Source organism: Meriones unguiculatus, chromosome 14 (genome assembly GCF_030254825.1).
Source record: "Meriones unguiculatus strain TT.TT164.6M chromosome 14, Bangor_MerUng_6.1, whole genome shotgun sequence".
Lineage (NCBI taxonomy): Eukaryota > Metazoa > Chordata > Mammalia > Rodentia > Muridae > Meriones > Meriones unguiculatus.
Window position 1 is genome coordinate 19,977,619 of NC_083361.1, and position 22,454 is coordinate 20,000,072.

Genomic DNA, 22,454 nt, shown 5'->3' on the forward strand with positions numbered 1-22,454 from the left:
CAACACCTTTAGCAAAGTGGCTGGATATAAAATTAACTTAAAAAAAATCAGTAGCCTGTTGGTATAATGTTCTTTTAAAATGTATATGCCTTACCCTTGTTAATTCAAATGCTGATTTCCCCACCCCCAACTCTCTGGTTTCAATCTGGATATTGCATTGTGATACTCACTATAAGCATCCTGTCTCAACTCCTGTGTAAACAGGACACAAATAAAGCAACTAGATACAATGTTGTGCAATGGGAGGAGCCAGAGGACAGGAAAGAGGGGAGGAGCTAGAGAACAGGAAGGGGTGAGAAGGAGGAGGAGCTCGAGGAGAGGAGAGCACGAGGAGAGCAGAGCTGGAGGAGAGAGCTTGGAGGACGTGGAGCATGAACCAGACCTAAGATTTCACAAAAAGCAAGTATAATGTGGGAAATCTAAATGTTAGGAAACTGAGGGCTTGGAGGTTTAGGAGGGAGTAAATATTGCCCAGCATTGTGTTCTAGGTTAACTAAAAACCCAGTCTCTGTGTGGTGATTTGGTTTTACAGCTGCTGAGGATTAACAGCAGTTACCAGAAGTTAAAACAATAGTAAATATCAATATCCACCTACAACAGTAGCCCTCCTTTATACAAGCAGTGAACGGGCTGAGAAAGAAATTAGGGAAACAACACCCTTCACAATAGCCACAAATATAGAAAATATCTTGGTGTAACTCTAACCAAGCAAATGAAAGCCTTGTATGACAAAAACTTAAAGATTTTGAAGAAAGAAATGGGAGAAGATATCAGAAGATGAAAGGTTCTCTCGTGCTTTTGACCAGTACGATTAACATAGTGAAAATGGCCATTATTATTAAAATGGCAATCTGTAGATTGCTTACCAAAAGCAATCTACAAATTCAGTGCAATTCCCTTCAAAATTCCAGCACAATTCTTACAGACTTTGAAAGAGCAATCCTCAGCCTCATATGAAAAAAAAGAAACCCACAATAGCTAAAACAATCCTGGAGGTATCTCCAACCTTAATTTCAAGCAATAGTTATAAAACCAAATAGTATTGCATAAAAACAGACACGTTGATCTATGGAGTTGAACTGAATTGAAGACCCAGAAATAAACCCACAAACCTACAGACATCTGAGTTTTGACAAAGAAGCCAAAACCATGCAGTAGAAAAAAAGAAAGCATCTTCAACGAATGGTGCTGGTGTACCTGGATGTCTACGTGTAGAAGAATGCAAATGGATCCGTATTCATCACCCTGTTCAAAACTCTAGTCCAAGTGGATCAAAGTGGTAAATAATAGCCTTGAACCCATTGGCACAGGAGACAACTTCCTGAACAGAACACCAATAAGCTCAGGCACTGCAATCAACAATAAATGGAACCTTATGAACCTGAAAAGCTTCTGCAAGGCAAAGGACACTTTCAATAGGACAAAATAGCAGCCTATAGAATGGGAAAAGATCTTCATCAACTATATACCCAACAGAGGCTAATCTCCCCAATATATAAAGTACTCAAGAAACTAGACACCAACAAACCAAATAATCCAATTGAAATATGGGCTATAGAGGTAAATAAAGATTTCTCAATAGAGGAATCTCTAGTGGTCATGAAGCACTTAAAGAAATGTTCAGTGTCCTTAGTAATCTGGGAAATGCAAATCAAAATGACTCTGAGATCTCATCTACCCCAGTAAGAATGACTAAGATCAAAAACTCAAGCAACAGCACATGTTGGAGAGGATGTGAATCATCTCTGTGGGAGTGCACACTTATACAACCACTGTAGAAATCAATCTGAAGGTTTCTCAGAAAACGTCAAGACCCAAACATACCGCTCCTAGGCTTCCCCCCCAATGCTCCACCATACCACAAGGATACTTGTTAAACTATGTCATAGCAGCTTTATTCATAATAGCCAAAAACTGGAAATAACCTAGATGTTTCTATTATCCATAAGAATGGATAAAGAAAATGTGGTACATTTATATAATGGAATACTATTCAGCTATTAAAAAACAAATACATCATGCAATTTGCAGGCAAATGGGCAGAACTAGAAAATGCCATCGTGAGTGAGGCAACTCAGACAAATAAAGACACATATGACATATGGTATGTACTCACTTATATGTGACTATTAGCCATAAAGTACAGGATAATCATACTACAATCCACAGACCCAAAGAAGCCAAGTAGGTGCTTGAATCTCACCCAGAAGAGTAAATAAAATAGACATCTGATGTAGATGGAGGGGGGAACTAGGTGAAAAAGGGGGTCGGGAGGGTAACAGAAGTGGGAATCAAGTGGGGGAGAGCTGGTTGTGGGGAGCAAACCAGGAGATAGAAAGATTGGGGAGCGGGAGAACTGTGGGACAAAGGAGCCTCCTGGGAGTCTGTGCAGATGACCCTAGCTGAGACTCTTAGCAGTGCAGGTTAAGGAGCATGAAGTGGCCACCTCCTGTAGCCAGGTAGGACTTCCAATGGAGGGAGAGGTACACCAATCCACCTATAAAACCTTCAACCCAAAATCTGTCCTGCTTACAAGAAGTGTAGGGATAAAGTTAGGGCAGAGATTGAGGGAATGACAAACCAATGACTGGTCCAACCTGAGGCCCACCCCATGGGAGAGAGCTAACTCGTTGCTACTAATGATACTCTGCTGTGCTTGCAGACAGGAGCCTAGTAGAAGTGTTTTCTGAGAGCCTTCATTCAGCAGCTGATGGATACAGATGCAGAGACCCACAACCAAACAACAGGCCGCATGGTAGCAAGGATAGAGGTCAAGGACACCACGAGAAGACCTACAGAGTAAACTAATCTGGGCCCATGGGGGTTCACGGAGACTGAAACAACTAAAGTGCACTCATGGGCTGGACCCAGATCTCCTACACATCTATGTGCAGTTTGGTCAAGAGGTGGGTTCCCTAACAATGGAGCCGGGCCTGTCTCTGACTCTACTGCCTGCCTTTAGATCATTTTCTCCTAGCTGGGATGCCTTGTCGGGCCTCAGCGAGAGACTACTACAAGACGTGTTAAAATAAGCCCCTGCCCACAGACAAAATACATGTGATCGTCTAGGTTTTGTCTTTATAAACCCTAAGCTAATATGGCTAAATGCTGTGGCTTGGGAGTGCTCTCAGGTGCGTCCTGATAACCAGTATGTCAATAAAAAGTCTCTTATTTGTTAAAAATGTATTTATAGTCTGGCTGGTGAATCTCTGAACTATCCCAGACACATAACAAGAAGAGTATAATCATGTCATTTGCAACAACACAGACACTGTGTTAAGTGAAATAAGCCACGCACAGAAAGACACAAACTATGTGTTCTCTTGTATGTAGGATGTTAAAAAAAAAAAAAGCGGGGGTGTTATTTTATGGATGTTGAGGTTGTTACCAGAGACAGAAGACAGAGGCAGAGGTGTGAGAGGTGTGGAAAGGGGGTGTTGGGGAATATTGAGTAGCGGGTATTAACCTACAGTCACATGGAAGTACCAAGTTCTGGTGTAGTTTACAGACTAGGATAACCAGAGATAACTACAATGCACTGGATATTTCAAAGAGCTAGAGAAAAACTTTTTATATAACATGATATTTAGTATCTTTATTTTTTATATATCAGTTTAAAAGAAATCTAATAAAAATACTGTTTTTCATATCCACTTTTCTAAAGTAAAATGACAACCGCTTAAGACAGTATCTAAGACACAGTAAAACTGACAGCAGGTGAGCAAAGGTATCTTAAAAAGTACAGAAAAAGAAAAACCAGTCAGTGACTTCAGCTGTGGGTGAGTTCAGTAACTGTTAGCATTCAATCAAGACCCCAGAGTAGACTTCACAGGGCAGGGAGCAATGAAGAGAATTCGAAGCAATGGGTTCAATATATGTCACAGGATAGTTGAAGTTTTCTGGCTCTTGCAGAAAATGTCAAGGAGCAAATTTCTTTTACTAGCAAATTTCTTTTACGAGATTACGAAAGAACCACTAGTTTTTTGTTTGTTTGTTTGTTTTTTTCCTAGCAGAATAGTTTCTTCTTTTTCCTTTTCAAGAATTGCCCCAAACTAAGCCGCGTTCATTAAATTTCTTAAGGTTGAGTGACTGACCGGTCTCCGTATTTCTCCAATACACATGGGGAGTGATGGGGAGGTGAAGCATCCTGCCCTTTAACCTCCTGTAACCCTACCCCCTGAGCTGGGACTCCGGCATTATCCTCACTCCTTATATGGGAAATGGTACAGTTACCAGGGTCAAACTGCTCTTCCAAAACCTGAGCTGTTCCTCACTCAGCTACTGCCCAGACCTCAAATGTACCTCAGACCTCGCCCAGTTTGAACTGTCAGGCAGGGAATTTAGAAATTGAGGGGGTAGGTCCCCAACACTCACCGCTGAGGGCTCACAACGGCTTCAGCGCCCTGCTTCCTCCGCTGACCGCCTCGTGTCTCCCCTGAGCTGCACTTCCTGTCAACCCCGGGTGTCAACCGCTCTGCGCAGCAGCAGAACCGGACAGGAGCCCCCCGCTGACCGGAAGTGCAGTGCGGAAGCGGGGCAGGGCCCCCTTAGCTGAAGGCAGTGATTAGGGCTTGAGGGGGTGTCTCTGACAATACATTCTGTATCATGTGGTTATACCTCCGCCCTCATTTCTGACTCCAGCAGTTTAAGGTTTTCAGTTTTTCCTAATCTAGATAAAGATTTGTGAGTGTCTGTTTTAAAATTTTCACTGATTTTTTTTTTTCCTGTTGTCAATTCTTTCTTTTTTTCTTTTTCTGCTTCTGGATGGTGTATGCTTCTGGTTTTATACTTCTTGTATTGTTAGGCAAAGCAATCGATTCTTAATTTGAAAATATTTCTGTGTTTTGGAAATCCGCATTTCTAGCTTCACATTTTTCTCAGTTCTTTTGCTTTTTAAGGTTTGGTATGTTGTAATCTAATTTCATTTTCTGAAGTCATTTTGTAATTTGCTTTAAAAAAAAATTAGTATTTTACTTTCAAATACTTGTGAATTTTCCACTATTGATTTCTAACTTTATTAAACATCTTGGGTAGATAAGGCACTTGGTAAGATTTTAGGTGTGAGTGTGTTTGTGTGTGTGTGTGTGTGTGTGTGCGCGTGTGCGTGTGTGTGTGCGCGCGCGCTTTTTTGCATGCACACCTGTATGCCAGAAGAGGGCATCAGATCCCTTTATAGATGGTCATAAACCACCATATGGTTGCTGGGAATTGAACTAAGGAGCTCTGGAAGAGCAGCCAGTGTTCTTAACTTGTGAGACATCTCACCAACCCAATTTCAGTATTTAAAAATTGAGGCTTGTTTTGTCTTTTGTTTTTAGATCTAGGAAATAATTCCAGGTGCTTGCTGCACAAGTGTTCTGCCATTGAAACAAATCACCAACCCACCCCTGTTGTGGCTTATTTTAAGACCCAAGATTCAGTAATTCTAGAGAATGTTTCATATGAACTTGGGAAGCATGTATATTTTATTGTTATTTGTTGGAATGTTCATCGTATGTATGTCTAAGTTTCTGTTGGAGTGTTGTGATGTTCAGACCTTCTGTTTCCTCATGAAGATGTTTTAATTGCTCAGTCTATACGTTATTTGTTTATGTTGTTGTAAGGCTAAACCAGAGGCATAGCTTTCCATACTCAATAAACAGGACAGCAATGAATATTGCTTTAGAAATCAATTGTACCTTTCTGCTAATCTGCATTAAGGTATACATACCGAGTAGATGATGGAAAAGCTACAAAAAGTCATGGTCCCAGAGCTTCATAATAATCAAATCCTTTATATAAAAAGAACAGAACTGTGTCTTCTGTATATAATTAAAACCATTTGGGGTAGGGGCATGCCACATGAATTTGGAAGTCAGAGGACACCTCATTGGAGTAAGTTCCCTCCTTCTACCATGGAGTCCTGAGGACCAAAATCAGGTTGTCAGGCTTCCCGGCGTCTGCCTTTACCCACTCAGCTGTCTCACTGGCCCTGCATATTATCTTATAACTGAAAAATCCCGAGTGTATATGGAAAACAGAAGAAACTACCTTAATACACAGCAGCTTCATAGAGTATCTTGAAGCTCTGGCGAGAACCATCCTACCTGTCTGCTCCTGGATTATCCTCCTAGAGGATTCCAACTTCCTAGAGTCAGGAGAAAAATCTTAGTCTTGCTCCGTTTATATTTCCCTCTCTTACTCTTCATTACTTTTTTCCCTCTCTGTCCATCACTTCAGTTTCTTTCTTTCTTTTTTAATCATTGAAGTAAAAGACTGTATTTTGGAGTTTTGGAAATAGTAATATCAAACTTTGACACTGATTTAACCTAGACGTATCAGGGATGCGTTGATGTGGGTATGTGTTTGTGTGCATGTTTGTGGCAAACTTTACTTGTTCTAGGTTTATGCTCTTCTTACCTGTAGTCAGCTGCTAAAACTATTGCATTTCTATTTGGGAAAATCTGATGTCAACATCAGTGCTAATCAGTACCAATGTTTATGCTCATACCGAAGAACGGGTCCTCTAAAAACTGAATGCTGCTCTTTCAGTTTTCTAGGAGAGAAAAATGGCTCTAAGAAATGTTTTTAGATCTGGACATGTTGGAAACAGGACATTCATCTGTACCTTCAGTGAAGAGGACACATTTTTTTTTTTCTTTTAGGGAAATATTTATTACACAAATATATTTACATGAAGGTATATGAGCACAGGATGTCTTTCCCACGTACCCAGCTGTAGTCCAAAAAAAAAAAAAAATCAGTGTCACTAGTTGTAAATGAATCTCAAGGCACCTTTGTCTTATAATCATTTCTTGTGTTGTCTTGGTTGGCAAAGGTTAGGAAAACTTGGTCCAGGGTGATCTGACTGATGGAATAGTCTTCTAAATGGAATTGCTCCTTCGCTTTCTCCAGAATGCCAAACATCTTAAACAACAACAAAAGCATTCAGTTTGCCACTGAAGTCTCTCTCTGGCTCTCAGAGAAATTTCTCCCTCTCCCTCTCCCTTCCCCAGTGTCTGTCAAGTACATTTAGTTATTGAAAAAGACACACAGATAGGCAAAACCAGAAAGCAGAAGAAACAGGCAATCGAGAAATGGAGAAGGTAGTTTTCTGTCTCCATTCTTTTGTTGGACATGAACTAATCATAGAATTTGAGGGTAGTAATCAAAGACATTTAAACTCTTAAGAAATTTGTGGAGGAAAGTAAATACTCCACTGTTTCACAATGTCAGGCAAAGTTCCACTATCTGGATCCTAAGTACCCCCATTGTTAGTGCTCCCTTCGCATGCACTGGTAGAAGAACACAGTTTCTGATCACCTTTCCCCAGCTTTTGTCCTTGCTGGGAATGTAGTAATTAAGGATCCCTTGATTCTCTTGCTTCAAGTCACTGCCTAAGATGGAAAAATAGGACTGGTGAGTAATCTTAAAGATTTCTTTTAAAATTATCAAAATCATGCTGTATCTGCTTAATGTATTGTACAAAAGTAAATAGTTAGGGTTAACACAGAAGGAGATGTGACCCTCACACGCCTATTCTCTTTATATACATATATAGTAAATATTTTCAAAACCTTTAGAACTGATTAAATAATCTTATTGTGGGGATTTGACAGCAATTATTGAGGCTTTTAAGCTCAGTGAATTGTCAATTCTTGTGCCTAGTGTAAAAGTTTGAGCTTTTAAAATACTAATATATTTATTCCTAAACATGGTGCTAAGTGTTGATAGTGAGGATTTTTTCTGGGTATATGTGTTTGAGGGCACAGTTTTGAGAGAGGAGAAGAACAAGCGTGGTGTTTGGGATGAGAATGACCCCCATAGGTTCATATATTTGAATGTTTGCTTCCTAGTTGGTGGTACTGTCTGAGAAGGACTAAGTGGTATGGCCTTGTTGGAGGAAGTATGTCACAAAGATGGGCTTGGATGTTTTGAAAGATCATACTATGCCCAGGTAATCTCAGTCTCTCTCTCTCTCTCTAACTTTCTTTGTCTCTCTCTCTCTTTTTCTCTCTTTCCTTATGTCCATCCATCTGTCTGTCCATCTGTCTCATGCTTGTGGATAAGGATGTAAAGCTCTCAGTTACTGCTTTGGAACCATGTGTACCTGCTGCCATATTCCCTGCCATGGTGGTCGTGAACACTAATGTTTTAAATGTAAACTCAAGCCAGTCGGTGTTGGCACACACCTTTAATCCCAGCACTTGGGAGACCAAGGCAGGCATCTCTGTGAGTTTGAGGCCAGCCTTGTCTACAGAGTTTTGTATAGAGTTCCAGGACAGACAGGGCTACACACACACACACACACACACACACACACACAGAGAGAGAGAGAGAGAGAGAGAGAGAGAGAGAGAAGAAAGAGGAAAGAAAGTAAGACGCTATTAAATACTTTCTTTTACAAGTTGTCTTGCTCATGGTGTTTTGTCATGGCACATAACTATTGTCTTTCCCATAATTACACCATGTCCTTCCATGTGTAAGAAGAGATACACAGAAATAACCAGCCATGCTACTATGATCTTGGTGTGTTTGTATAGGTAATATTTTAAGAGCACAACTAGTTGAAAATGCATTCACAATTAACCTATGAAAATTTGTAAATCATTATGACTCCCAGCTGGATTGAAAATGTTTTAAAGAAAAATCACGTTTGAAATAGGTGTAGATTGTTACATTAATCTTTTTTTAAAACATTTTTATTATATATTTTTATTCACTTTTCTTCCTTGTTTAGCTGCATCCCTCTTCCCCTTCTAGACCCACCCCCTTCCCTTTTCTGCTCCCTCCCCTTTTCCTCGGCTCATCCAGTTGCATCAGGACTTAGCATGTCCTCCTCTTCTGTGGCGTGGCAAGGCAGTCCCCCACCCAGGGCGAAGTGATCTGAAAGCTAGCAAGTGAGTCTGTGTCTGATGCAGTCCCCATTCCCTTACTAGGGAACCCATGTGAAGCCTAAGCTGCCCATCTGCTACATCTTTGTAGGGGGTCTAGGTTCATTTCATACATGGTCCTTAGTTGATGCTTCAGTCTCAGCAAACCCCTCTGGGCCATGGTTAGTTGGCTCTGTTGGTCTTCTTGTAAAGCTCCTGTCACCTCAGGTCCTTTTCTCTTTCCTCATACTTTTCCACAAGATTCCCTACGCATCACTCAATGTTTGGCTGTGAGTCTTAGCAACTGTTTTGAGGCACTGCTGGGTAGAGCCTCTCAGATATGTGGGGGACTCAAGCAGAGACTCCTAGTAGCAGAGGCCACTGAAGAGGACACCCTTCAAATAGACTAGTCTCCTATCAGAGGGTAGAAACACCCACCCACCCAGAAAAACTTTGACCCAAAATTTACCCTGTGTACAAGATGTGTAGGGATAAAGCTGGAGCAAATAGAGCAGAGATTGAGGGAATATCCAACCAATGCCTGGCCCAACCAAAGACCCAACCTATTGGAGAGTGCCAACCCCTGACACTGTGAGTGATACTCTGCTAAGCCTGCAGACAGGAGCCTGACCGTGTTAAAGTAATCTTAACACATGCACTGTTATGATAATCATGTAGAGGTCTTTTGTTGTGGCATATTTAAAATATAAAACATAATAAATGATTCAAAACAAGTACTGATAAAAACACCCCATCTAGGTCAGGCAATGCTTATTCATTTTCAGGTACAATGTCCCAGCTTCTACACCCCATAAAAAAAAAATTAAAAAAAAAAAGCAATATCTCCAATACTGAAGCCATTTCCATTTTTTTCGGTTCACTTTCTTACTTATTTAAATTAATGTAACAATTGATGTGGCAATAAAGAATGTATGCACGTGGAAGGACTAAACTGAGTTAAGAATACAGTATCTCTTGGGGCTAGAGGCTGCCCCAATGGTTAGAAGCAGTTGATTTTGCAGAAGACCTGGACGCATATTTCAGGACTGACAGGACAGCTCACAACCATCCATAACTTCAGCTCCAGGGATCTGACACTCTCTTCTGAACTCTGTGAGCACCAAGCACATGTCTGGTATGATAGACATACATGTGAATAAAACAGTCATATAGAGAGAATTTAATAAATCTAAAAAAAAACCAGTATCTCAAATAATTATCCTCACGTTTATGACAGATTATTAAGAGTATAATATATTAAGTACAGTCATCACACTGTATAACCTATCTAAGAATGCCCCTCCATTGGCTCATATATTACAATGTTTAGTCATCAGGGAGCAGCATTGTTTGATAAGGATTAGGAGGTGTGGCCTTGTTGGAGGAAGTTTCTCACTGGGGGTGAGCTTTGAGGTTTCAAAAGCCCAGCCTCTCTCTGTCCCTCCCTCTCTCCCTCCCTCCCTCCCTCCCTCCCTCTCTTTCTCCCAGACTGTGGATCTGGATGCAGCTCTTAGCTACTTCTCTAGCACCATGCTTGCCTGCTACCACACTCCTTGCCATCATGATAAGAGACTAAACCTCTGACTAAGCAAGCCCCAATTAAACGCTTTCTTTTATGTGAGTTGCCTTGGTCATGGACACAGAAAGAGAACAGTGTATCCCTTGCCTAAAATCTCTCTAACTCCATCCCACCATAGCACCTAGTAACTACCAGTCAGCTCCACTTCCGTGTGACTCCCTTAGATTCAACATCTGGCCAAGACCATAGGGCATTTGTCTTTTTAGACATGGCCTATTTCATGGAATAAGATGCCATCTAGCTTCATTCATGTTGCCATAAATGACGAAGTCTCCTTTGTTTCAAGGCTAGTTTCGCCACTGTGTGCGTGCATGCTAGCTCCCATATGTGTATCCTACTTTCCTTTTTACTCTTCCTCCACAGATCCTCAAATCATTTTCCTTTTTGGCTATCGTGAGTAATGCTATAATAAGCATGGACGTGCGCGGATCAGTTAGAGGTTTTTTTGTTTTGTTTTGTTTTGTTTTGTTTTGTTTTGTTAACTTGTTTTGGATATATAATCAGCATGAGGTTGACAGGGCATAGGCCAGTGCTATTTTTAATTTTTTAAGAAATTTTCTTTTTTTATACTGGCTATACTAATGTATACTCTAACTACTTGTTACTGATTCCAAAAATAGAAAAGCTTTCGACTTCTGTCTTAGTCAGTGTTCTATTGCTGTGAAGAGACACCATGACCAAGGCAACTCACATAAAAGAAAACATTTAGTTTGGGGCTCACCATTTTGGAGGGTAGTAGAATCCTTGACATGGCGGGAGGAAGACAGGTGTGCTGCAAGAGCAGAAGCTGAGAGCTTTACATCCTGATCTGCAGGCAGCTGGCAGAGAGAGGCTAACTGGGAATGGTATGGACCTTTTGAAACCTCAAAACTCACACCCAACAAGACCTCACCTCCCAATCCTTCCCAAGTAATCCCACCAATTGGGAAACAAGTACTCAAACATAAGACCAGCCCCTATGGCCCTGCAGAGGCTATTCTCAGTCAAACCACCGCAGCTTCATACTACAGAACTTGCTGTTAGTTGTGGATTTGTGGCATACGGTATTATAGTTCCAGTAGGAGAATTCCTGTGATACCCTGTAACCAGCATTTTGCTACTTTGTGGGTTCTTTTTTTCTACCTCTCCACTCCCTTTTTTTTCCTACCCTTTCAACCCCCTAACACTAGACAGGAGAGAAAAAAGCATAGAGAGGCCAGGAGGTAATGTTATCGTTAGACGGCTTCCTGCTAATTAGTGGCAGTGAGCTCCTTGGGGCAAGTTTGATCCTTGCCATCAGGATATCTAATTTCTTCTTGTTGTTTCTTCTTTGAGCATGACAACTTAACAAAGCACAACCAACAACACACCCCACAAGTTGGAGCCCTAGCATATATATACCCTCAGAAAAGTCCCCCGAATTTCAAATGTCAATCACAGAAACTATCCGCAGCTGGCCAGATCTTGCCTCTGTAATAGCATAATTATAGTCAGCTGCTACAAAGCAGCTCCATATCCTACACCTGGGATTACAACAAAAGCATATTCTTATGTTTCTGTTTTTAAAGGAAACCAAACCTCCAAAATTCTTACGACAGCACCCAATCTTTTGAAAATTTTTAAAATCACAAAATGTTGAATTTTGACTAAAGCTTTTTCTGCTTCCATCAAGAAGAGTGTATACATTAGTCATTTGCTATGCTAATGTGGTAGCACTTTTATAGGTTTGCATACATGAAGTTATCCTTTATTCCATCTGGTGATGGTGAATAATTATTTCTGTGTGATTTTTTTCTGTTGTTGTTGTTTTTGTTTTTTCAAGACAGAGTTACCCTGTGTAGCCTTGACTCTCTTGGGAACTTGCTCTGTAGCCCAGGCTGTCCTCAAACTCAAGAGATGCAGAGTGCTGAGATTAAAGGCATGTGCAGCAATCACCTGGCTTTCATGTGCTCTGGAATGAAGTTTGTTAGTATTTTGTTACAGATGTGTTTGCTGTGCTCAGTGGAGACATGGGTCTGTAAGTTTTCTCCATGACTAGTTTTGGCATCGGATTTGAAAGCATTCCCTTTTTCTGCAACTTCCTGGGAAGAATTAAAGAAGGCTCTGTGCTTCCCCGTGTCCACTTCCCCCTGGGGATAGCAGGCCCTTCTGCACCAACCTGGACGGGAGGGAGGGACGCTTAGCTGGGCACCAGTGACTGCAATGCAGGTCTCAGCTGGAGGTGAGCATGCAGCAAGTAAATACAGCTTCAGAGAATTGGTTTGGTTTATGGGGAGGGGAAGGGGTATTCATGCCCCTGAGAAGGTGGCCAGAGTCTCTGGGGCAAGATTTGTGTGTGGCTGTGTGCCTTTAGCCAGGGCAAGGGTATTGGGAGATGCTTCATTTGCATACTCAGAGGCTGTGGCCTGATAGCTGTCAGGGTAATAAATTCTTCCTCGGGTTCACGGTTGGGAAGCTGGTTTTATGGCATCAGGCTGTGCAGGGGTGGGGCGTATGGTTGTAGCCAACTCCTGCCTTCCTCAGGTAAGAGAAGTTGGGGGTTGAAGCTCCCTTGACCCTTCCTCCATAACCCTGGGCCATTATGGTCCCATGGTCCTGCTCTTTGTTCTTTAAATAGTAGTGAAATAAGATGGATCCAAACTTAGCTTCTCATCTTTTACAACAGGCACATTGCCCACTGAGCCATCTCAGGTTAGAGACAAAAGAGCAGCCAGTCCAGGCTCAGTGAGAGACCCTGCCTCAAAACAGGAAGATACCCAACCTCAGCTCTAATCTTCACACATGCATGCACAGTGGTGTGCACCTGCACATTTATTACACATATGTATATGTATGTACACATGTACACACACATACAGGAGCACACACAACATGTGTGCTTAGTGAGATTATGAGCACATTCTTCATGGATACATACATCTGTATGTCTCATGGTCACCGAGGTCATTGCTAAAGTGATCATTTGGTTTTCCTCACATCTGTTACCCATGTCTGTTTTACCACTGATTGTTAAAATATATTTTCAAGCTTATATTCCCACAGCATAATTAACAATATTTTCTATTGCCTAAAAGATTAGATTGCAACTCAACAGCCTGACACACACCAGTAATCTTGTAAGAGTTTGCTAACAATTGTTACTATATCAGTGCTTAATGCTTAGAAAAGAGGCTGGGAAAGAAAATAGTTGCTGCTGCTTTCACTGTACCTTGTGGCCTGAGAGGCGTTTTACTGAGTTTGTCACTCACAAGCAGAAGAATTTTTGTCAGGAGAGACACACTTGATAGGGCTTGCTTGCATTTCAAAATCATATACCGGCACAAACAGCTTAACAAGGAGGGGATAGCCAATCAAGATGCCTAACAGGAAGGGGGATATCCCTTAAAAACCTTGGATGAGCAATATGTGAAAACAGATGAGAACTGTGTTCAAATATGACTTGAGAGGAATAATTTATGCGGATAAAACAAACACCAAGAGCCGCTAGAAGGTGATATCAGGGTCTGGCGACAGCATCTGCTGTCTGAAACTTCACTTAGCGTAACCTGGCAACAGAGATTTGCAGTAGCAAAGGAAGTATGGAAGATCACCGAATGTCAGTAACACAGGGAAACTAGATTTAAAACAAACCCCTGGGTGGTGAGAAAAAAAAACAAAAAACAAAACCATGGAATTTAACACATCTCTAGCACTGTTGGAACAACTTAACTTACCTGGAAATGTCAGTGAGACAAAAATTTTAAAATCTTTTAATGTTTCCTCAGACTTGACCTTGGCCTTCAGAATATAAATGTTGCCGAACTTGTTCTTGAGGTACTGAGGGCTACCCAGGCACATGAGCTTCCCTTTCACCATTATAGATAGCCTTGTACAGAGGGCTTCACACTCTTCCATGCTTTCAAAACAAGTAAGAAGAAAAACACAAAACTAAGACGTTCCTTGAAAGACATTGTGCACTCAACCATTGCCAGAATCTTGTTTTCAACCACAAGTTGCATTTTCCAATCACTAAGTTTATCATTAATAAATTTGTTGTGGTTGTGTGTATGTGTGTGTGTGTGTGTGTGTTTGCTTCGTGTAGAGGCCAGAGGTCAACCTCAGTTATCATTCCTTAAGCACCATCTACCTTGTCTTAATAGCACCTGATGTGCCATCGGCTAGGCTGCCTGACCGGTGAGACCCAGGGACCCACTTGTTCTGTCCAGCACTGGGATTGCAAGCATGTACCACCATACCCAGCTTTAAACTTTTTTTAAACCATTTATTTATTTTATGTATTTTGCTTGCATACACGTCTATGCAGTTTGGTGTGTGTGTGTGTGTGTGTGTGTGTGTGTGTGTGTGTGTGAGCGCACACCCTAGGAAGGCCAGAAGAGGGCATTGGATTCCTTGGGACTAGAGTTATAGATGGCAATGAACTGCCATGTGGATGCTGGCAATTGAACCTGGGTCCTTTGGAAGAGCACCTTAACTGATTTTAACTGCTGAGCCATATCTCCACCCCGGATTCCTAGTTTTCTTATGTAGTTTCTGGGAATACAGCTCAGGTCCTCATACTTACATAGCAAGCATTTTATTAGTTGATCTATCTCCACATGCCCTGAGAAGTGTATATTTTTAACAGAACACTGAATTTTCAAATGTAATATATCTCTAACTTCCTGTTCTCTCTTATTCTTCATTAAAAAAAATGAGGATTCTTAGCTATTCCATTTATTAAGATTAATATGAATCTTAATTCCTAAAAATTAACTCATTGCTCAATCAAATATATTTCTGCTCCCAAATAATTGATCAGTATACCTACCACAGTTCTTGCCAAACCTTAACCAAGCCTTCCAAAGAGCCACACCTGTGGGACGTTATAATGACGGCCTTTCCACTTTCACGAGTCTTTATCACTGTGTCCCAGAGAAGGCGCCTAGCTCTTGGGTCCATGCCAGTTGATGGTTCATCCAGAAAGATAACTGAAGGCTTTCCCATTGTCGCAATTGCAGTGCTCAGTCTACGTTTGTTTCCTCCACTTTGGAACAGAGAAGAGGGAAAAAAAGAAGATGAAGCTGTACATATTAGCTATTTCCATGAAAGTCTCAGCACAGATACTTCCTAGTACTTAAGAGTTCCAACAAATCCCAAATGCAGACATTCTTGTGCAGATTCAACATGGCTCTAGCAAGACATCAGGACCGAGTACATCTGTACACGAACGTACATAACACAGAAGGGTTATAAATGTAAGGTTTCACATGTGTGGTTTTGGCTCCATTTGTTTACCTGTTGTTGCTATTATGAGATATAACCCCCATCCTACACTGAAGGCCTGCGTTTCTCTTTGTTGTAAGACGGAATCATAGGGATAGTAAGGAGAAGAAAACACTCTATACTCAGGTTGTTTCAGAAGCCATAGCAGTTCATAAGCAGGTTATGAACTTTTATTTTGGAAAATGGGGAACCATCACTGGCATCTGAAACCCAACAGCGTAAGATGTTATTCAATGTAGCGCTGTCAACTTGACAGGGTCTTGAATCACCCGAAAGACTCTCAGTTGAATAATTAATTTTCCTTACCAGCTTGGTTTGTGAAACTGTCTGTGAGGAATTGTTCTAATTATTAATTGATCCAAGAGGGTTCAACTAGGCAGGTGGTCCTGAGCTAGATAAGAAAGTTCACTCAGCAGCATCCCTTGAGCAAGCCAGCTAGCAAACAGCATTCTCCACAAATTCTTGCTATACACCATGACTATGAGATAATGGTGCATGGAACAGTAAGCAGTCCTGCCCAAGTCTCGGCCCTGACTTCCTTTGATGATGGACTGTGACCCAGAAGTGAAATCCAAATGAACCTCTTTCTCTCCCAAGTCACTTTTTGGTCAGAGTGTTTCACTGCAGTAACAGAATGAAACTAGGACACACGGTAACACAATCGAATGATTATGTGAAAGAGACGTTTAGGTGGAGCTTTGGGCACTTGGGTCAAATACGAGGAACAGAGATGCCAAGCCGTTATGAGCATTGATAATGATTAAGAAGCTATGGCATAATGACTCACCTGTAGGTTCTGATGAGATTGTTGGCATAAGGCTCCAGATCCAAGGAGTTCAACTTCTTGTTCACATAAGGCCAAATCTGACGCTCAGAGACTCCCCATAGTCTTGCATACATGATCATTATTTCCCAACCAGTCATGTATTCCAGCAAAGCATCAAATTGAGGACAATAGCCAATTTTTGACCTCACCTAATTGTAATAATTGCCATAGGTGAACAATCAAGCCATCCAGCACCTCATGGAAATTCATAGAAAAGGCAGGACCATGCTTCTAAGAGTCCTACCAAGATATTTCTTTTTTTTCTAAAGGACTACAAAATTATGGCTTGTGAATCTATCATGGTCAAATGGAAAGACTGATTCTCATATTCACTTCTAACTGTCATAGAGATGAAGAAGTTAAAAACAAAATCCCAGATCCCCTCAATTTGTAGGAGTGGTAAGATGATATGTCTTCCTCTTAATCATGGGTTCCAGGCAGTGTGGCCAGCTTGGATACTTTCTGCATTGTTCCACCTGAACATCCCTGTACATGCTTGTCCCTTAGTGAGGCTAAATCAACACCAAAGATAGCCCTCATCTTTGCAAATAGGAGCTCAAAAATAATGATGCTTTGGAACTCAAGTGCTATTTTTCCAGTAGGTGTACACAGCCTAGTTAGCTGGATAAAAAGGCTATAAACTTAAGAATTTATATTGATTATAAATTATAAATATAGATTAAAATTATAAAATTAAAATTATAGATTATAAATATAAATTATAGATTATTCACGTTCCTTGTAAGGTTGGCATGGTGCAAGTCCCTTCCTCTCTGGCTAAAATGGCTCTTAAGGATAGTGTGGTTTTCACACACACCTATATTTCTTCCTCTCTGGCTATAATGGCTCTCAAGGATAGTGTGTTTTTCACACACACTTCTCTTTACCTTCCTTTAGTATCAACACCATAGTACAAGTAAAACGAGAAAACAATTCTCTATGTGCAGGAAATAAGTCAGACCTGATCAGAAAACACCTGTGATGACCCTCAGCTTCCATTTCAGGCTGATTCTAAGCACAGGGATGGCTGGAAACAACCAAACTCCCCAGAAACAATAAATAACATCAAACAGAGATGGGGAAGACGATTATTGCCAGAGTTACCACATTATCAGTCCAGTTTTTAGCAAAAACAACAAGAATACAGCAAAATACAAAATGTGGTTCATTCATGGGAGTGGGAGTCAGAAACTCTGCCAGGTGGGAAAAAGCTATGGTGGCAAATCTGCTCAACAAAACTTTGAAATAATCACCTTCAATGATAAAATAATAAAGGTGCTTGTGGAAAAAGTCATGAAAATGATTCATAACTATTAATAGAGAGATAGAAACCCAAAAAAGCAAACAGAATGGGCATGTGTTGCTGTAAGGGCAGGGTGTGGGCGGGCACGCCAAAGGTGTGGAAGTTAAAGGTCACCTCATTAGTCAATGAGTGGATTGTGAAGGAAACCATAAGGAATTTACAATCTCTTTAGAGAGGAGTGAAAATGAAAATGCAACATATCCCACTTTATGGACTTTGTAAAAGCAGAGAGAGAGAGAGAGAGAGAGAGAGAGAGAGAAAATTTATGATTTGATTGTCCAGCTGAGCTCATGGTTAGAGTTGTCCCCAAATTAGTGACTGGTGAGTTACTGCAGGGGACTGGGCCAAGCCACTAATAGATGGGTTGCGATTCGAAAAAAGATGCCCTAATAACATTCTATATTGCACTTGTAAAATACAGAAGGCACCAGTCCCTCCCCGCAAATGGTAGGAAAGGAGATATAAGACCCTAAATGAAGGATGCTCTGAGGAGTCCATAGGAAGCTTTGTGGAACTTCAGTTGGGAATGGGGCTAATTTACACATGGCTTACAATATGTCTCACCTTTCCATTTGAAGTAGCTACCTAAAAGTCTTCTTGGTCCTATTAAAATGGTCCTTAGCACATTGGAGGCCCTGGATTTGTTTTTCTCAAGGAAAGCTTGCAACTGCATTGCTCTCCGAGGAGTCCAGGGCCCTGTGCTTTCTTGATCAGGGGTAAAATATAAAAAACAGGGTGAAACTAGAGGACAGTTATATAATACAAATACACTACAAAATAAGATAACAGGCTGGTGTCATGGAATCTGCCTTTAGTCTAGCACTGGGGATGTGGGGGCAGGGGTCCTGATTCAAGATCATCTTTGGCTCCACAGTGAGTTATGTAAGACTCTGTCATTCAATACAATGTAACAAAATAGAAAATAGTGCAACCATTCATGATCTGACTCAGGAGTTTAAGTAATGATCCCATGAGTTCTGGCATTATGAAAGGTGAAGAGCCCATAGCTATCTTGCTACCTCTAAGGTATTTAAATTTACATTATACCTCTCTGGTATTTAAATCAGATATGCAATCTCTCATGGAGCATATTGTTGTTTGGTGTTTTTCAATAAGAAGAGCTACCAGATATGAATCACAAATCTTATTGACAACTATGGTTATGAATTAGCTAGAACACTGAACAGAGACATCTCAATCTGCCCTTAAACACACATAATGGCTTTATCACCTTGACTGGCAGCCCTTTTCTTCTAGTCCTCATTGATATGACAGTGCTGAAGATCAGGTTACCTTTCGTCTCTTGGCTATATGACCACTGTGGTAACCATCTCCTTTCTTCTTCAAGCAAAGACAAAAACTCCACAACAAAGAGCTCAATGTCAGAGCAAATTATAATGGTGACCCAGTTCTGTATCCCTAAAGGTACACACAGTTAGTGTGCTGGGATCTGACCTTTATTTGGAAGAAATGTGGTTGATATGAAGTAAGATTTCATGGTGAACAGGTGTTTTGGAAGCTGAATAGCAGTTTGGCCCTGAACATGGCAACCACATGTTGGAGGATGGTTTTGTGCACTGTGTATCAAGATGTGGATTTTTGTGCTCAGAGATCTTCTTGCGGTCTGGATGTGAGCATTGTCATTATCATCGAAGAATCTCTTGTCTCAATGTTGTGTAAAAATTGTTCTCCATCATATGTGATTGATTAATAAAGAGCTGAACAGCCAATTGCTAGACAGGAATGTTGAGGCAGGGCATGGAATATCAGGAAGAGGCTCCCAGGTGGAGGAGACAGAGAAGAAAAGGGTAGAAGAGAAGGTCACCAAGAGGATGAGGTCACCATGAAAAGGCCACATGAGGTGCCATGAGGACAAAGATGGAGCAGGAACAGCCAGGGTGAGACTAAGATGGTAGGTAATGGGGCACATGGCTGAGAGATAATCCAGTTTAGCAGAGATAGGTTAAAATAGCTGAGAATCTGCCCACCCTGTGCTTACAGCATATTAATAAATTTAATAGGTTTCTTTGTCATTATTTGGGAGCAAGACTGGGCATAGGAAAAAAAACAAACATACTTTTATTTTTACAACCACAGTCAGTCTTCTCTAAATTCACAGATTAGTTCATCAACCTCTCCTCTGGATGGATTTTGTTTTTTCTTCTTGAGTTCTCTTTTCTTAAAGCCCTCATTTTCTTAATTTGTTAACTTTTAGGTTTTATAATTTATAATATGTTAAAATATCAGTTCTATTTGTATTCACTAACATATATAATCTGAAAAGATTCTAAGAATATAATTCCATTTATAACATCAGTCAATATAATAAAGTGGACAAAGAGGGTAATCAAGGGGTTTAAAATGTTACATACTCAAAGCTATAAAGCACTTCTGAAATAAGTTAAAAGATGTATAGATAAATCATGTCCATGAATTAAGAGACTTAATATTGTTAAGAAGCCAAAAACACTCCGTATCTACAGTTTGATGTAAACTCCATCAAAGTTATAATGATACATTTCCTTTCTACAAAAATAGAAAAAAAAAAACCTATTTTAAAAGCCATTTGAAATCTTCAGGGGACCTAATTCCCTTGAAAAGGAATAAGGAAGAAGTTGAAAGACTTATTCTTCTCAAATTAAAAACTTATTGAAAAGTTACAATCAGGCAATCAAGCAAAAGGTGCTGGCAATAAAGACAGATGACTATGCCAATGCAACAGAATAAAGTGGTAGAGTAGAGCCTTAAGCCTGCCATGCTGGCTCCTGCCTGTAGTCCCTGCATTCCAAAGGTGAGGAAGAAGGATTCCTGGGAGCCCCAGGCCAGTTTGGTTTACATAGAAATTTCAAGCCCCACCTTTCAAATATCTTAACTTGTTAATTATTTTGATAAGGATGCCAAGACCATCCAATGAAGAAAGAATACTCTTTCCAACAAATGGTGTTAGGAAGATGGAAGTTGGACCTTTCATACAAAGTGGATCAAAGAGCTAAAAGAACTTTGGACTATAAAGTTCTTAGAAAAAACTATTGGGAGAGAGCTTCATTATAGTGGACATGGCAATAGATTTTGGGATCTAGTAAAACAAAACAAAACAAAACAACAACAACAAAACTCCACAGGCAACAAAATAAAATTGTGCTTCATGAAATTAAAATCATTTGCGTGCCAGAGAACAAGGGAAGGGAAATGTCAGTTCATAGAAAGGGTTAAGTGTTTAGAAATAGCGATTAGTGTGTAGAAGACACTAACCCTGAAGACAGTGGTAGGTGATATATGCCAGGCAAAAGGGAACATTCTTATATGCAATACCTAAAATGTACTCAAATTCATACAGTCAGAAAGTAGAACATGTGGTTCTACTTCATTGCCTGGGGGTGAATGAAGGAATGGAGAATTACTCTTTAATGGGTGTAGATTTTCAGTTTGGCATGATCAAATACTAATAGAGACAAACTGTGGAAACAAGCACACAATGTCACTGAATTATAGAATTATACAGTCTTAAATGTACTGGATGGTAAATTTTTACATTATCTATTGCCATCAAGATAAGAAGATATACGTGAGAGATTTTCAAATGGCACATTGAAAGATTTCCCCAAGGCTTGAAAGTAATTCCTCAGATGTGATTCAGAACCAGTCACTGCAAGGCATCTGTGTGGTTTGTGTGTTTGGTCTCCCTTTAAATTTTACACTTTATCTGACTGTGATGTTGATTCTCAATTCAGATTTGTTCTTTGATGACAGATCACTTAATCTCTTTTGCATCCTAAGATTCCCAGTGGGCAGTTCAGGCTGCCCCACTATTTCTTCAAGGAGCCTGATAAGTGCTGTTGACTGTAGTGAGTTTTGGTTTCTTTAAAAACCCAGTTATGTTATGTAAACACATCTTTGTTTTAATCCCAGGTGTGGGATATGGGGCTGCTTCAGACTGTCCACAGCAGCAGACAATTTGCCTGTGCGTGCTCTGGCAGGGGCGTGATTCTGCCAGCTGAAGACAATGGTGGGGACTCTAGAGATGGTATAAAAAGACCAGAGCCCCAGGAGAGGAGGCGCAGCTGTTCCTCCTGTTGCTGCTGCTGGACTGTCAAGTGGTTGTGAGAAGAGAGACGATGAGAGAGATTGGAAATATCCTGACGAGATGAAGATTGGACTTGCCCCAAGAAACTCAACGCCTAATCAGCAGGAAGTAGTCTAAAAAGATCTCATTGGTCCTTCTCCCCACTACCCTTCTGCCTCTCCTACCTGGTGTTTGGGTGTTGGAAGGGATTAGGATGGGGAAGGGTGGTAGATATAAGAACCCAATAAAATAGATTTAAAAAATGAAGTACAGCAACAGTTGACTCCTGGGATTTGAAATTTTGTCATTCTTTCCTGCTTTAAGTTCTCACCATACTTCTTCCCAGAGTTACCCATCTTCTCCAGCTCCTGCAGCCAGGGACCAGCACAGGATACAGAGGCTGGTGGTCTTGCTTTTATTGGCAGCTGCTCTGAAAGGCCATCCTGTTGTAGAGCTCTCCATGACATGGATCAAGGCCCTGGTTGTAGCTAAACTGCCTGTAGGTCATCCTTTCTCTGCCTTACACCCTTCCAGCCCCTGTAGGGTGCATGGCTGCTATCCCGTGGTGAGCACTTGCCTTTCACTCTTAC

The 22,454-nt window shown here is 40.8% G+C and overlaps 1 protein-coding gene across 1 annotated transcript in view; it reads right to left on the reverse strand.

Annotated features, from left to right (window-relative positions):
* Positions 1 to 6,765: 6,765 nt before the first annotated feature.
* The window catches only part of LOC110547865 (phospholipid-transporting ATPase ABCA3-like), a 91,062-nt gene continuing 75,373 nt past the window's right edge, over positions 6,766 to 22,454 (reverse strand). Inside the window, exons 26-30 of the mRNA XM_021635694.2 lie at positions 16,460 to 16,647; positions 15,263 to 15,433; positions 14,124 to 14,305; positions 7,303 to 7,376; positions 6,766 to 6,906 (exon numbers count right to left, since the gene is read on the reverse strand). Coding sequence (XP_021491369.1) covers positions 6,766 to 6,906; positions 7,303 to 7,376; positions 14,124 to 14,305; positions 15,263 to 15,433; positions 16,460 to 16,647 — 756 coding nt within the window. The remainder of the gene's footprint in view (positions 6,907 to 7,302; positions 7,377 to 14,123; positions 14,306 to 15,262; positions 15,434 to 16,459; positions 16,648 to 22,454) is intronic.